At 44.7% G+C, this 15,579-nt stretch overlaps 1 protein-coding gene across 1 annotated transcript in view; it reads left to right on the top strand.

Moving 5' to 3' along the window:
- The window catches only part of SHB (SH2 domain containing adaptor protein B), a 75,490-nt gene extending 66,373 nt beyond the window's left edge, over positions 1–9,117 (top strand). Inside the window, 1 exon segment of the mRNA XM_084504179.1 lies at positions 6,320–9,117. Coding sequence (XP_084360305.1) covers positions 6,320–6,503 — 184 coding nt within the window. The 3' untranslated portion in view covers positions 6,504–9,117.
- The last annotated feature ends 6,462 nt before the right edge of the window (positions 9,118–15,579 follow it).

Here is a 15,579-nt window from a genome sequence, read left to right as displayed (position 1 = left end):
ACTCTCTAAATAAGAAATTTAATAAAAGTATTTTAATATTTATTTCTAGACTGCTGTCAGTGTAAACAACTGATAGGGAGCAGGCTGTTTGCAGGCAAGAATTTTGCCACTTCTACAGAAGTCACAGAGTCGTAGAATAAGTTGTGTAGGAAAAGACCTCTTAAGATCATCTAGTCCAACCTTTAACCTAGCACTGCCTGGCACTACTACTAGACAGTAACAGTGGTTGCCAGATGCAGAATGACAGTGTCATGTGTTCTGTGCTTGAAAAATAGAAAAAAGCCAGAAAAAAATATACCCAGGTAAGCCTCTTGGCTGTCTCCAGTAAAGGAATTTTTTTTTTTTTTGAAGTGATCACTCATGTAGAGAAACAAAAAAAAGCTGGATTTTGTATCTTAGAAATTTTAATTTATTTCTTTGTTGCTGTAGGTTTCCATGAAATGTCAGTTTTGTTCAAAGTGACAACATAGCATAAAATTTTGAAACAGAAAACTGTTTCAGGATGGAAAACCAAAACATTTCCAGCACTGCTACAATGCTTTTTCTGATGTTATTGGAATGCTGTTTTTTTCCCTGCCCAACTGACATTTATTAAAATGGATGCCTTGATGCAGAAAATCTGTTCTGACAAAACAGCACTTTCACCAGCAAAACCAATGTTTGGAAGGCTTGGCCAGTTTTCCTGATTGTGAGCATGAATAATGTTTCATAGCTATTCACATTTTTTTGAAAAAAAAAATACTAGGTTTAGTATCCAATTAATATTTCGTGAATGCTCTTTTAACACAATTCAGGCATAAGATCAAACAAAGCACAGTCTGACGAGCTGTCTGCACAATCTCTGTTCCCATCCTCACTGGGTTTTGAAAACTGAAGGAAAACATGTGGGAAAGCTCTAATTCAAAGTCGCTTGGTTTTATGGTTGTGTTACAAAACATTTTAAACAAGGTGTGACTATTAGTCATATATCAAGGATTGTGTCTGTATAAACACCTGTCCTTGAGACTTCCAAAGCAGTTTGGTGCAGGGGTCAGTGTCTAAGAGTTTTCCTGTTCTACAATTGAAACTCATGGGAATGGTGGAAATAAGGAAGGAGTGAATATGGTTGGTAGTGTTGCTGTCACGTCACTGTCGCTGTTCTGTCAGCCTCAGTTGAACAAAAACTTGGGACGGAGCCATTGCAACATTTCAGAAATCCTAGCACGATTTGGAAGCCCCAGTGTTAAATGTGTTAAATGAGTTAAGCAAGTAAGGTTCCAGCATCTTTTGTTGCAGAAGTCTTGTGCGAGATCTATTTAAGGTCCTGGCTTTCATGAATGTGTGAATTTGGGATTGTCATTTAGGTTCTGCTCATTGTGTGGCAGGCCTGGCAGGCTCTAATAGTTATTGCTTTTGAAAAAAATGAGAAATCCAGATTCCAAAACCAGAATGATTTACTATCAGGGACATATTTTGCTTGTACGTGTAAAATTTAAGTGGATTCAAACAACACTTAGAAAACTAAGCAGAAACTGATTTACAGCCAGTTAAATCATGGCTCTTTTTCCTCATCTATCTCTGCTTTGAATTTTGCTAATCTCTCTGCTTACTAAGTTCAGGGCTTGAATTCAAAGGGCTTAGAGGAGGAGATGGAGGAGTATGACTTCCAGGTTCCTTTCTGAGCAGTGTTCCTATAATCTTCATCACTGCGCTAGCAGAAATAGCGTGGTAAGACAAGTGTAGACACATTCTGCCCATGCCAGTTACTGGGCACTGATTTTCTTCAAGCCAGGGCATACCAGGAACAAATGGGGAAGGATTGGATGTACAGCACAGCAGGATCCTTACTGGAGATGTGAACAGCTTCAACTACTTTACACTTGGAAGTGCTTAATTGGAGGGCATAGTTTCAAGGTGCTAAGCTGGCTTTCGAATAGAATAGCTCATTTGGAAAGGACCTACAAATAGCCAGTCCAGCTGCCTGACCAGCTCCTGCCAACTTAATCTGTTCTTCACTCTGGAAGATGAGAAGTAGCTTGTTTTGTATGACTAGCTGCAACTAGTGATGGCTCCGTTGGCTTACTTGGAATAAGGAAAGCAGGTAACAGGTTCACAAGGTAACTTTTGGAAACTTAAAAAGAGTCAGGAAGGGAGGGAGGAAAATATTTGAAAACATAATCTCCAGCTCCTTAATGACTTTTGCTTTCATCCAGCAGTAAGCCTGGAATAATGCTCAGTTTGAAGAGTTCTGAACATGCAGGAAAGTAGTTGGGACAGAAACTAAAACTCAGCCCATCATTAACAATATGTGGATGAATGTTGGCTGCAAACCCTAGCAGTCAGCAAATCAGTCCATTGTCTGAATGCCGTCAGTCCTTTTCCTTTGTGAACACGCATGCACGACATTGCAAAGCTTTGAAGTCAATTTCAGATAGCTGCTGCTTGCCTCTTCTACTCCTCCTCAGCATCCATACAGAAAAACTCAGAAATATACTTCTGTCTGGGTTTTGCTTTGTGAAAACCTCTTCGGACTGGGTTTTACTCAGTGAAAAACATTCTGCTTTTTCAGGAGGAGAACCCAAACCCATATAAATACAAAGGTAGAAACAGACTGGGATGTGGGTCTTTTTGTGCAACTATTCCACAAAAATAAATAAAATAAAATAAATTCTACCTGTATTTCAATCCACCTACAAAACACTACCAAGGGGAAGATCTGCAAAAGGAAAATCCAGTTTCTGACGTCTTCTAACTCAAAAAGCTGAAGAAGGAGCGTATGTGCTGATGGGGGGAAGACACAAAGGAGGTGGGACATGAGATAAGCATGCAGGTGGGGAATACCAGCTTTTCAACAATGAAAGCATTAGGCTCGCTGGCCAACTATTTCCTACCCATTTTCCAACATACTGCCTTGAAGAGAAAACCAGTGCCAGATGGAGGGATGTCAGAGATCTTACCGAATAATTATAGAAGATAGTTAAAAATGAAGATAACTGAAGGTAACTGAATGGAAGTAACCTGCGCAGTTTCTCATCTTCATGTGACCAGCTGAAAGATGAATCATTTGGGAAGTTCCACAAAGATCCCCGTTAGCAGTAATTTTAACAGAGGAGCTTTGGGGAAACAAAATCCCCTGGTGCGTCAGTCTCATGGAATTCAGCTTTCAATGGCTAAATGAGCTGAATGTCAGAGAGGGCTGCGGTGATGAAGTGGTGATATAAATGATGATTCAGTGATGGCAAGAAGAGGTCATTTGGTCATCAGCTTAATCCTCTTTCCCCACAAGTCAGTTTGCTTCACTATTGATTTTAACAACTGCAAGTCTGCCTCTCAAAAATCTGTAACAGACTGCTTGAAAAGGACGGATATGGGGTGAGATACCCTTGAGATTGGGTAGAAATCTCAGAAATTAGGGATGGAGCTTTTGGTCCTGTGAATACAAGTTTCATGTGGATTACATTAAGAGGGCTATTGTTTATGTAAGAAGAGAGTGGCCCCTCTACCTCCAGTCATATCAGTTTTGTATGCAAGGGTTTTTAAGTCATTCTACCATGAAAGGAATTGATTTAGTGTAAGTGTTGCTTGTATTCTTCATGAAAAATTCATTGAGCAATTACCAGGAAAAGTAAGAGGTGTAAGAGGTACCTATTAGCTGCAGGCGATAGGCACCAGCAGCTGCAGAATTACATGATGTATTATTAAATATCTCGCTTTTTAGGAGTGGATTGGTTTTGTTACTAAGGTCAATTTCATTAGCAGTATTTCATAGCCCTTTTGATCAAAAATTGCTTTTTGTTATGATAAAGAGCGACATCCAGCAGCGGTGTGTGTTGCATTGCGTTTCCTTTTCAAGATCACAGAGGTTAACGAGATGCGTTACCTGCTGGGGAGTTCTCTGTGATTGCAGTTCGCTCCTCAAACATGTTTTACTAAAGGGAGAAAAACGGGCAAGAAGGTTCTTCTTTTGATAAGAAATGGCGCTAGTCAAGCTGCCTTGTGCAGCATCGGTGTGAACCATAAACATGCTTTGGAGGAGTAATATAATCACAGAACCATTAGTGCTTGCCATACTTCAGCTGCTTTGCAGTGAAGGGGAAAACCAGCAGCACAAACATTCCCTTGTTTGTAAGCAAATGGTCTGAAGCCCTAACCACTGAATCAGAACAGTGCTCTAAAAGGAGTGAAGCAGTAAAGAGATGCTTAGCCCAAGAGAAATAGCTCCCAACTGGCCAGGGCTTTAGTTGGATGATGGAGATGATCTCCACTGTGTCTGGCAAGACCGAAGGAAGAAGAAAACAAAAGTCTAATCCCTTTATTATTCTAAAACACAAGTTTATCAGAAGAAACTGTCTTCCCTGCTGCCAGGAGTCAGTACTGTTCTTCTGCCCAGGACAGGATAGCTTGTCTCCAGGCATTTTTGTCAGACTAGGGTGGACCTGAACACAGGGCAACAGCGTGTCTACAGCCCTGTCCTAATTAACTGCAAAATTTCTCTGCATACGGTTGCAAGGTGTTGTCATTGCTGCTTGGCAAAGATCGAGTACGAAAAGTAGGAGGTGAGCAACTTGCATACAGTCTGCATCTTGTAGTATCTGCTGTCACCCTGGTTTGACATCTCACCACCTTTGAACTTCTCAGATGTCAAAACCTGCACCCTTTCAGGTCTCTTTCATAAGTGTTTTGTGCCTTGCTTGAGACAGGGGTAGATTTTATTGTGCTTTCTTATGAAATAATTGCACAAAGCATATTTTCAGTTTCAAGAAAATTTTAGTTGAGAGTCATGAAGTTTACTTGAAGGTTACTTCTGATTCTTTCATCTTTTTGCTTTAATATCCAATACGTCTAAATGTTTCAAATAAAAATGTTGTTAAACTAGAAGCTCAGCTTAGTGATTTCTGGAAATATAAAAAATGGTAAAGATTAAACCATAGACTTCTAGAGGACTCTAGAAGGAAGTGGACATGTGGAGGTGTGTAGTCATACCCCCTAATCCTAGCAGGACTTGCCCTTCAGGTTGATGAGTGCTTTGTACAGGCAAAGGTAGAAAACCTGTAAGGATGGAAATCTGACCTCTCTGAGCCTGTTGTGGTGTCCTCACTGCAGGACCCTAAGGAGTTGCTTTCTTCCACCAGGTGGCTGCACTTTTGCCACGCAGCCCGGGTTGCAGCGGGCTGTCTTGGCTCCAGAGGCAGACTGCTGGTCCACGTTCTGTGTCTTGTCCACCATGACATGGTTCCTCTTCTGGCACATCGAGCTGCAGCCTGGGTTTATTGTGTCCAAAGGCAGAAACTTTTTATGTGTCTTGGTCGAATTCCACAGGGCTTCTTTCCATAACTACTAGGTCATGTTCTTTTCCACTCACTTTCATGAACAATGTGGGAAATGGGCAAAATGAAGTGCTCCAGGCACTGTGTTCAGGACTTCAACCAGTGTGCCAAAATACACAGTCAGCAGGTGTCTTGAAGAGGAGTGTATTTCATTAAGTGTCTGTGTACAGGTGACAGGTGCCCCAGCATCAACTCTATTTCTTCTCAGTTGTGTTTTTAGCAAAAGTAGCCCGAGAAGGTCTCTAAGAGAGAGATGTTAGAAAAGTCCTGCTGACTTGCCCAGTGCAACACAGAACCTGAAGCTTCTGCTTTCCTTTTGGTAATGAAGGGGAAAATCAAACGGTGACCACTTGGCAGTGGTACCTTGTGGCACGGAGGGCAAGAAGGGCTGGCTGCAGGATGGGCTAAAGCCGAGGGGAAGCAGGAACGCCAGGGACAGAGCAACTCCGTGCAGGGAGTGAAGTTCCCCTTGCTGATAAGACACGCTGCAGCTTTCTCCTGTAGTGATTGTGTGGTGCAGGTGCTGGAGGACACCTGTGGGGATTGGAGGTGGTGCTGGGGCACAAACCCAGCACCAGGCAAAGGCGTCCTGTGCCAACATGCCCTTCACGTGCCTCTGTGAAGAAGCCTTAGGCTTCTGATATGCCAAAACCAATGGCACCCTTTGGTCCATAACTGATGTCTGGTTGTTAGGAAAATTAAATGTTCATAGCAAAAGGGAGGGGTAACAGGATTACAGGCTGTCCTGTCGCGTGCCTCTGGGCCGGTTCCAGGGTAAGACAGCATTGTCCTCAGGTCCAGAGAGTGAAGGTGCTGAAAACAAAATACTGGATTAGGTTGCCTGAGTGTTGGACTGCCCTTGGGGTTTTGCAGGTAACAGTCACTGTCTTTTGGAGTAGTCCTGGCCTGTCACCTGGTAACTGTTTTGTTCTCCTGCATCATGAATGAGCGTGTTGTGGTGCTGCCTTACTCCCCATACACAATCATGAACTAACACTTCGCTTTTCTTGCAGGAGCAGTCAAGGTTTTATGCACATGAAACTGACGAAAACCAAAGAAAAATACATCCTGGGTCAGAACAGCCCTCCCTTCGACAGCGTTCCTGAGGTCATCCACTACTACACCACAAAAAAGCTGCCTATCAAGGGAGCAGAACACTTGTCACTGCTCTACCCGGTGGCTGTGCGGACCCTATAATACCCTAGTCTCACCCCTTCCTGTGGATGGGAGGTGAGAGGTAAGCTGGGTTGCACTAAATCCATAGCCAGAATTCAGTGCTTGAGTCTTTGATGGAGAATGGCTGCCTTTAGACTCGGGCATGTGGGCTATCTACAGAATTGTGTATGGGACTGTGTGTATGGTAACCTTATGCTGCAGCATGCCCCTAGAACTGTGCTTCTGTGTAAGAGAGAGAAACCTTACTTTGGTGCAAAGGGAACAGATAGCCTTCCCAGAGCTTCTCTGTGAATGAAAATACTTCCCAACAGAAAGTTCTTACTCTTTGTTTTAAACCGAATCAACAAGTTCTTCTCAGCTGTAAAGCACCAGCAACGTTTGTTCTCTTGCTACCCTGAGAAATTTCTCCATGTGAAAGAGTAACCTGCCCTTGAGAGGGACACTGGGGTGTTCTTGGTGGACCTGAGAAGGAGCTTAGCAGGCAAGTCCTTGCAGCTCTGTGGTCACTCAGCTTGGTGGGGTTTGTTTTTTAATGCCCAGAGTTTATGCCAACCCCAAAGTTTCATGGGGTAGTCAAATACAGAAATCCTATTAGGCACAAAATCTTAACAGTTTTGTGACAGCAAGTCATGATCAATTATTTATGAATAGGGAATATAATTAAAAAGTAGCTTATTATATATTTTTATCCTTTTTTGGTACAATAATAAATCTATAAGGGTTACTGTCTTCATTTGCAAGTTTCATTCATAGATGCAGGTGGCTAATTCTGTTTGGGGAAGTTGCACCCTGGTGTTTTAAGTAGTTGAGAATGAGTCATTTTAATATGTGGGTTAGTATTTATGCATGAGGGTGGTCAAAGGCTTTTACAAGGCTTTTGTAGGCAAAATCTTCACTTGCTTATTTCATCTGGAGCAAACAGTTGTCACACTGAGGTAGCAGACTTACAAGTGTGTGTTACACTGCCCTTCCACAAGCTGGCCTGTACAGCTGTGCCAATGAGGATGGTGGTGTTCAGCAGAGCAGAAATTTGGCTTTCTAGTGTACGAGACATTCCTAAAACAAGGTCCCTTGACACACACTTTCTGGCCAGTGTTCATTTTCCCCACAGGCAGACACCCCTCCCCCCCCCCATTGTACTTTATTCACTGCCAGCAAGAAGCGCTGCAGAAGCTGCTCTCTACCTCAGTCCTGCCAACTCGGTGCCCATCCACTTGAGAGATGTTTGGTACATGCTCTGTGTGCTCGTTGAATGCGATAAGTGAAAAACTGTAATTGTGCAAAAATTGGAACTGGGGATTCAATAGCCTGCTAGTCATCACTTTTGTGCCATCTCCCACCTATATCTAGAGTGTTGTGCATTAACCTATCGGCTGTTATAGTAGCAAACTGGTTTCATGCAGTTTAGGTATTCTACGGACTGCAAAAGGACTGTGAAATTGTGTGTTATTTAATTCAGCTTTCTTTCCTACTCTTTTCTTTTATGTATGCATAGGAGTGCAAATCTGAAAAATGTAATGGAGTAATCACTTACTGCCTGTAAAAGTAGTGCTTCACTGTATTGTCTAATCTGATAAGAACCTGAAGGATGTCACACGTAATGTCATCAGTGGTGAATGTTCTGCTGCCTGTCTTTTAAGCCTGCCTTGCTCTGTTTATGGCATCCAACACAGTTTGAACAGGAGCGGATCACACATGCATGAGGAGCCCGGTGTCACTCTGTGCCACAACGGTAGTGGGTCTTGCTGCCCCTATCTCACCCATAACTTAAAGGCAGAGGTTCTTACTGTGTTTTTTTTGAGAGAAGGGTGGTACAATGAAGTTTACAAAGAGACAACATTCCTCTCCAAGAGAAACCAAACATCCCCCCCTTTTTTTTTTTAATGTACTCACCTACATGCACTTTGTGTTTCCCTCATGTCTTCACAAGACTCTCACTCTCCCATTAACATCACCCAATTGGCAAGAGCGTACAGGCACTTTAAAGCTCATGTGTCGGAGCAGGAGTTCATGAAGGTGGCAGGGCTCACGCACGTTAGGAGTCAGATTGTATCTGCTGCAGTCTGTTCCTCTACCTGCGTGGCTCTGGCAACCCCCTCCTGCCTCCTGGGACAGAAGGATATCACTTTGCCTTTCTCACGTGTTGAAGTGCGTTTTTGAGAATCTGCCATTGTTGCTGTTCTACAGACTGGGCTTCTGTGGTGGAGGAGTAGGCATAATTGCTCTCTCTAACAGCAATTGGCAGCAGAAACCAAAATCATTGTAAACCGAGACCTTGCCCGGCTTCCTTAAGTACACTTTTTTTAGTTTGTGGAGAGGACTGTTGTACCGAATCTTTCTTGACACAGGCTGATCAAAAGTCAGTTGAAGCCAGCAGTGCCACTTTATTGCCGTCTGCAGGTTTGGGGTTGGGATCCCATACCTGACACAAATCAGGTCAATATGCATCATACAAATATGTATACAGTTTACTACGGTTTCAAGGATCAGACCATGATTCAGCAAATGGAAATCATCTCAGAAAATGTTGGTTGTCTGTGGGTAGGTTTTTTAATTATTTTTTAAAAAAACTTTTAGAAAGAAAGTACTCAGTAATTGCAGAATAAATAAAACCAGGATTTTGTTTGCACTGTAATGTTGTCTTTGTTTATTTAAGTGATTGTATGATATTTTTCCAGTGAAGGAATATTCTTCCTAGACTTTTTAATGTACATTGAAAATGCGGTGTGTTGCAGTGTGTAGTATTGCATATAGGTGGAAGATCTCGTAGTGATCATGCCTATATAGCACATTAAAAATTTATTTTAAAAAAAACATGAACATCTCCCTTTTCTTCCTCTAATTATTAATGTGTTCTCAGATTGTCTTGAACAGGGAACAGCTGAAGTGGCTTTTCAGAACAACTTATGCTTGTGTCTTAACTACGTAGTGCAAGTAGCTATTAGGCTATAGTCTGTTTTGGAGTCTGGGAAATCAGGTGGCTCAGTTCTGCCCTGAGTAATTCTCTGGATAATTGCGGCTCTGCAAGGGCTGTGCCAGAGCAGCACAGGTGCATGTATGAATGACATCGCTGTCCTGTTGCTCGAGATGCTCAGGGATGACATTACTGCTGTTTACAGCATAACGCAGCTGAATTACCTTCTGCAGATTTTAAAAGAGATGCTAATTAGGCTTCTATTTTGGTGAGTATCTTCAGCATGGTAAAAGGTCCTGAGCTGTTACAGTAGGCATGATTACACCTCACAGCTCGTTTCATAATTGGAAAAATCTTTAAAGTTTGTAGAGGTACAGCCATCACCATGGGTTCTGTACTTGCTAATAGCTTATCATCTGACTGTGAAATGAAGTCTGTGGAGCCAGGATGCACGGTGAGGGGCAGGACTGTCTGAAGTACAAAACACACACTTGTAGCTTCTCAAAGGACTTGGCCTGAGTCTGCGCTCTGAGGAAAAACATTTTTGGAATGACACATTTATGTACAGTTCCTCCCTATCCCCGTGAGGCTCAGGGTTTGCCCGTTCTCTTGCTCTCATGGCTCAGGCTGTCAACACAAATGTGTCAACACAAATGTGGTCATGCTGGTAGTGGCTGCAAAAGCCGTCTTTCCTCCAAGCTCAGATTCCATATTCACCCCTCTGCAATGCTAATCTACGCTCTGGGGTAATCAGTTGGTCCTCAGTGGCTGGGGAGACAGGGGATGGTCTGCCCTTCTCCTCCTCTGCTGCTGCTGGTAATTCGTGCTGTCCTTGGGTTGTACCTGGCTGTGGTGCTGGAGCAGAACAAGCAATGTCTTGGGGCTTGTGTAAAAACAACACAAACTAAAAACACTCAACACACCGCTGCACTAACTCCTGGAGAGGGGTTATTTCATGGCTGTGAAACAAAACAGAAATGAAGCAGACCTTTCTGCACTCCTGGTCTCAGCAAAGAGGGAAGGGAACAAACAGTAGAGAGTCTCCTGGTTTTTGTACAGTCTTTCCCTTTTAATCATCTGAACTGATCACACATAAAACACTGCAAATTGCTTCTTTTTTATTTCTTCTAGCTGGAGTCCCTTGTAAGAAGGAAATTGCAGCAGCTGAACAAAGCTGGGTGTCTGAAATGAAGCAAGTAGAAGTCCTACTGAAAAAGATGCTGGCAGGTTGCATGAAACAGCCATGTGAAATCCCATTTTCTGCAGTATGTTATTGCTGGTCTTAGGCATTGAGTTAACTCTGAGAACCATGTACCCCCAATTCAAAGTCGCTGTAATGATCTCTCAGTGCTCTGGACCTTGCGGTTAGTTCAGTGAGAGGATCAATCCAAGCACTGCCTGGGTTTTGTCACGTGTCTTTCAGAGTCCCTGGGTTTCACTTACGGATGCTGCCGGTTCCAGGATACAAACACAGTAGCTTAACTGCAGCTTTGCAGAGCTCCGTTTTCTTTCTAAGCTTAATACAGAGAATGTTATTACTGGAGGGGCACAGGTAACAGTTAGGTGCTGATACCTGCAGTAGTACAGGAAAATGAAATGTTGCATCAGTGCCATACTGTTGGTGCCTTCCTCAGCCCAGAGCAGCTCACGGTGCCTACCTATTACATGAAACTGATGTGATGTTTTTGTCAATGACTTCTATTTCAGGCGGCTGTCCAAACACAAAATACTCCCACAGCATAGATGTACAACGCTATCAAGCCTCAGAAAAATCTGAGGGCTCCTACTGCTATCCACACCACTCAGAGAAGCAAATTTGCAGGACTGATACCAGCACCTTCCCTCTCGTTGGCCAAGCAGTTTTGCCACCAGAAAGGGGCTGTTAACCTGCCAGCTAAAGGTCCAAGTGCACAGGGCCTGTATTCTTATTGAAGAATAAACCCAATGATTATCCTAGATCTGTCTCAGATATCCTGGACTGCCTCCTTCTGCCAGTCCACATGTTGGAAAGGACTGTAGCAGTTGATAAACTGAAAGGAAACCCACAGGGAGCTTGATGGGCATGAGGAACGGGCCAGCGTGAACCTCCTGGAGTTCAACAAAAGCAGTCCCACACCAGGATGCACTGACCACCAGGGTATGGCAACAAATAGCCTACCAGATCCAGGAAAGGTATGTATTCATACATTACGTGAGTGAATGCATGCCAAACAACCGAGCCACAGAAGAACACCACAACACTAAAGCCAAACAAAGTATAACCCTGGTTGCAATTATGAACCTGGACTGGCAACACAAAGAATTATCAATGGTCCAACAGGCCCATGAGATGGCAGGCCATAAAGGCCAACGTGGTATTTGGTGTTGGGCCTGGTGATTACATGGAATGAATCTGCATGAAGAGTTGCAGGATTGTGTACAGAATAAAAGATAGAGTCAGTGGGAGGTGGCAGGGGTTGGGCCTGGCTGAAATTTAGCTACAAAGGCATGGAAAAGAAAAAGGGAGTAATTTAAGAGTAAACAACATTTGAACGCTATGAAAGTTGGAAATATATCATGGGGAAGATGTGGAGGACCTTTAAAAAAGGCATACTGAATGCCAGTGAGGTAGGAGCCAAGTGTTAGATGCTGAGAGAATGTGGATGCACCAAACTGGAATCAGGCACTCTCTACACAGATCTGTAACTGGTATTGTCCAGTGTCACTCGGGAGACCTGGAAGAGACTTCCAACAGAGAGCCCAGAGAGAGAGGATTTGGGGAGAGACTAGAGCAACATCAGGAGACTCCAGGGAGACCCAAAGAGACCTCAAGAAAAACCCTGGGGAGAAAATGGGGAGATTTCAGGAATGCCTGGGGAGAAACGAAGGGGACCTCATATAGGGACCTGCACTCAGACTACCCACAGCATGGCTGGAACTGCTTTGCTGACACCTGACTTCTCTCCCATGTGGTTTTCCACACAGGGAATGAAAGTTGTCTCAGGAACTGCTACAGTGACCAACCCAACTTCTCTCCTGGATTACACAGACTTCCCTGCAGAACAGAGGAGTCACATCATTAACATCAAACATATCCATGACATGAGGGTTTTGGTGTCTGACTCCATTTAGTCTCCACACTGTCAGTTTGGTCTTAAAACTGCAACAACCAACCTTGAGTCCTCTGTTCCCTATTAATTATTGCTATTAGTTGTGGTTAAATAATTCCAGATACAAATATATGTGGTATAATTTTAATAAATGATTGCAATTGATAACCACATCATTATAATAAGGACAATTCTGAACAGTGACTTCAAATGTCCAGGATGGACTCAGCTGAAGCCCTGGAAGAAGCTATCTATTCTGCTGCCTCCATCTGTTCAATCCATATATGATCAGCTCTGTGAGATTAAAATCCATTTAAACAACATCTTTGAATTTTCTGTTCATTCATAGCCTTCTTTCAGCACAAGAGAAGTCAGCTTCCCTATGAAATCAGCTTTAATGGAAAGAATGGCCTGTAAGCTTTTACCATCTGCCTGTTACATCCACACATAGGGAATGTCCTTGTTCTGCTGCTGTTAAGGCCATTTTTCACCCTCCTAAACCAACAGCTTGGGCAGCCCCTTTTCTTACTTCATGTCCCTGGGGCAGTCATCACACCGCCTGAATTCTTCTGGGCTCAGGCCACTGTGCACAGGCTGAGTTAAAGAATTTGACTTGCCTGCAAGAGACCCTGGTGCAAAGCCCAGCGTTAGCTCTTCCGCATATGGGATCTGTTGTGAGGAAAGCTAGGAGCACCTTCCCTTCAAAACTGCTTTTAAGCTGCTGGCTCCACCTGTGCCACATTACAGCTGGGTAGCATCTACATTAATGGCTTGTCTTGTACCTCCGTCATTCTGATCCTGACCCGCTGCCTTGGCTTCCTGGCTTAACCTCAGGCCTGCTGTGTCCCCATGGACCTGCTGCTTTAGCAGTGGACTGAGACAGACCCTGCTTGCTGGCTCAGCATCCTTGCTCCTTGCAGCATGTCTTGCTGTCACTCTCAGCTCCCAGCTCACTTTCTTGTATTGCCTTCCCTTGCTGCTCCCTGACACCTGGCTCAGCTATTTGTGTGGCCAAGTCAAGGATTTCACTGAAAAGTCACCCAGGAACCACTCCCATACACAAACACACCGAGTTCCTCAGTAATCTCCATAGTTCACATAGCTGGGATACCAGAAAACTTCAGCACCAACAGAATGAAACAGCCTGCAAATTCCCCATAACATGGACTTCAGAGCCACCCACCTCCAGCAAACAATTATCCGGAGGGGCGAGAACAGTTTCCTTCCCACTCACCCATTCAGGAAAGCTGTCACCCACTCCAGCAATGCCATGCAATGTGCTGGGGAAGGGATGGGAGCTAAGAGATCCTTTACTTTTGCAAGCACCACCATGAAAGAGGAACATCCCAGGCAGCTCTTGCTTCTCTTTCTTTTCTGGTAAACTAGATCAAAATCCCGTAACTCAGCAAACAGGCTACAGCATGACTGTGGGGACGCAGGCAGCACCGATGTGAGGACATTCCTAGAAGCAGAGGCAGTCCTAGCAGGCAGAACACACACCATCACATGGGAGCTTTCCCCAGTAAATGACACCAGAGCTCTACTCCTGCCCTTCCTGGCGAGCAGCACCATGAGGCTTGTGTTGGGTCTGTCTGAGCTGGAGTCACCTTTTCCCTGCAGCAGCCCGCACAGTGCTGTACTCTGCACTCGTAGCTGGAACAGCACTGATACCACTCCAGTGTTGTGTCTATTGCTGCGTAGTGCTGGCACAGCATCAGGACTCCCTCCAAGCCCCCAAGAGCCAGCAGGCTGGGGGTGGGCAAGTGATGGGGAGGGGACATTGCTGGGGCAGCTGACCTAAACCAACCAAAGGGATATTCCATAACACCTGATGTCACACTCAGCAATAAAAGGGGGGGCTCTCATGGGGGAGGGGGCTGTTCCTCCTGAACAACCACTATGCGTTTGAGGCCCTGCTTCCCAGGACGTGGCCGAACACCGGTTGCTGATGGGAAGTAGAGAATAATTTTTTCTCTCTCTGTGCTTCCGCACGAACTGATTGTTTCTTTTGTCTCTGTTTTTCCTCCCCATTCCCTTTCCCTTTAATTAAACCTTTCTCATCTCAAACCTCTGTAAACTCACCTGAGTAAAACCTTTCTCATCTCAAACCTCTTTTTACTCACCTGAGTAAAACCACCACAAGCTTCAGCACTTCTCTCATGTCCTGCAGACAGCAGCAGGCCTAAGAGGAATTTGGCTATCACTGTCTGCCACCCAGGACGATGCTGCAGAAACCAGTCACTGGTCACACTGCCTTTCAGGCTCCTGAGAAGCTGAACTATCAGCTCAAATGCGAAGGCATAGTTTGCTTCACTGCTACGTAGCCCTGTGAATCGAGGCAGCAGAGCAGGTCTCAGCTACGTGGCCTACCTCTCTGTCTAGCATGCAGACTCCTCTGGCTGTCCATAATAGTTTCAGGGACAGCACTACAGAGCTTTGCAACACAACCAGCTCTGCAGGCAGAGAGAGGAGGCCAGAAGCCTGGCTTGACTCTGCATTCCCTCACAAACCTCCTTCCCCTCCTGGTACCCAGCTACTTGCCATTAAGCTTTTTGACAAGCTGGTTGAACAACCTGGGCTCTTCACAGTTACTCAGCTCCAGGAACAGTATGGCTGACCCACAGGATTTCATGCAGAGACCTTTCTATTTGCACCTCGCTGTGCTAGAGCCAGGCTTCCCCCCACACGTGGTCATCAAACTTCTCCCCAGATCCTGGGCCTCCTGGGACTCCAGCCAGCCCTGTTGCCCTCCCAAAAAACAGCCAGGCCCTGCCGCAGGAAGCCATTCTCATGCCCTGGGAGAGGACAACAGAGCTGCTTTCTACTAGACACTGCTGCTCACCACTGCTCTGGTGTCTTCTGTACTTCACATAAAAGGTGGCCCTAAGCATGCTTGTCACTCTGGGCACAGTGACCGCTTCATGGCTGCATTGTAAAGCATGTTTCTGGCACTACCCAGTGTGCTTGGCACCATGTCTTTGGCACCAAAAAAAAGAGAAAATAATCCCCTGAAGAGAGAGGGAAGAAGCAAAGGACTATCAGTTACCCCAGGCTAGAGCAAGGGTTCAAGAGCATGGGTTGGCCCCATCTCAGC

Source organism: Aythya ferina, assembly GCF_964211825.1.
Source record: "Aythya ferina genome assembly, chromosome: Z".
Classification (NCBI taxonomy): Eukaryota; Metazoa; Chordata; class Aves; order Anseriformes; family Anatidae; genus Aythya; species Aythya ferina.
Note: the sequence above shows the minus strand (reverse complement) of the source record. Positions and strands in the feature narration are given on the sequence as shown.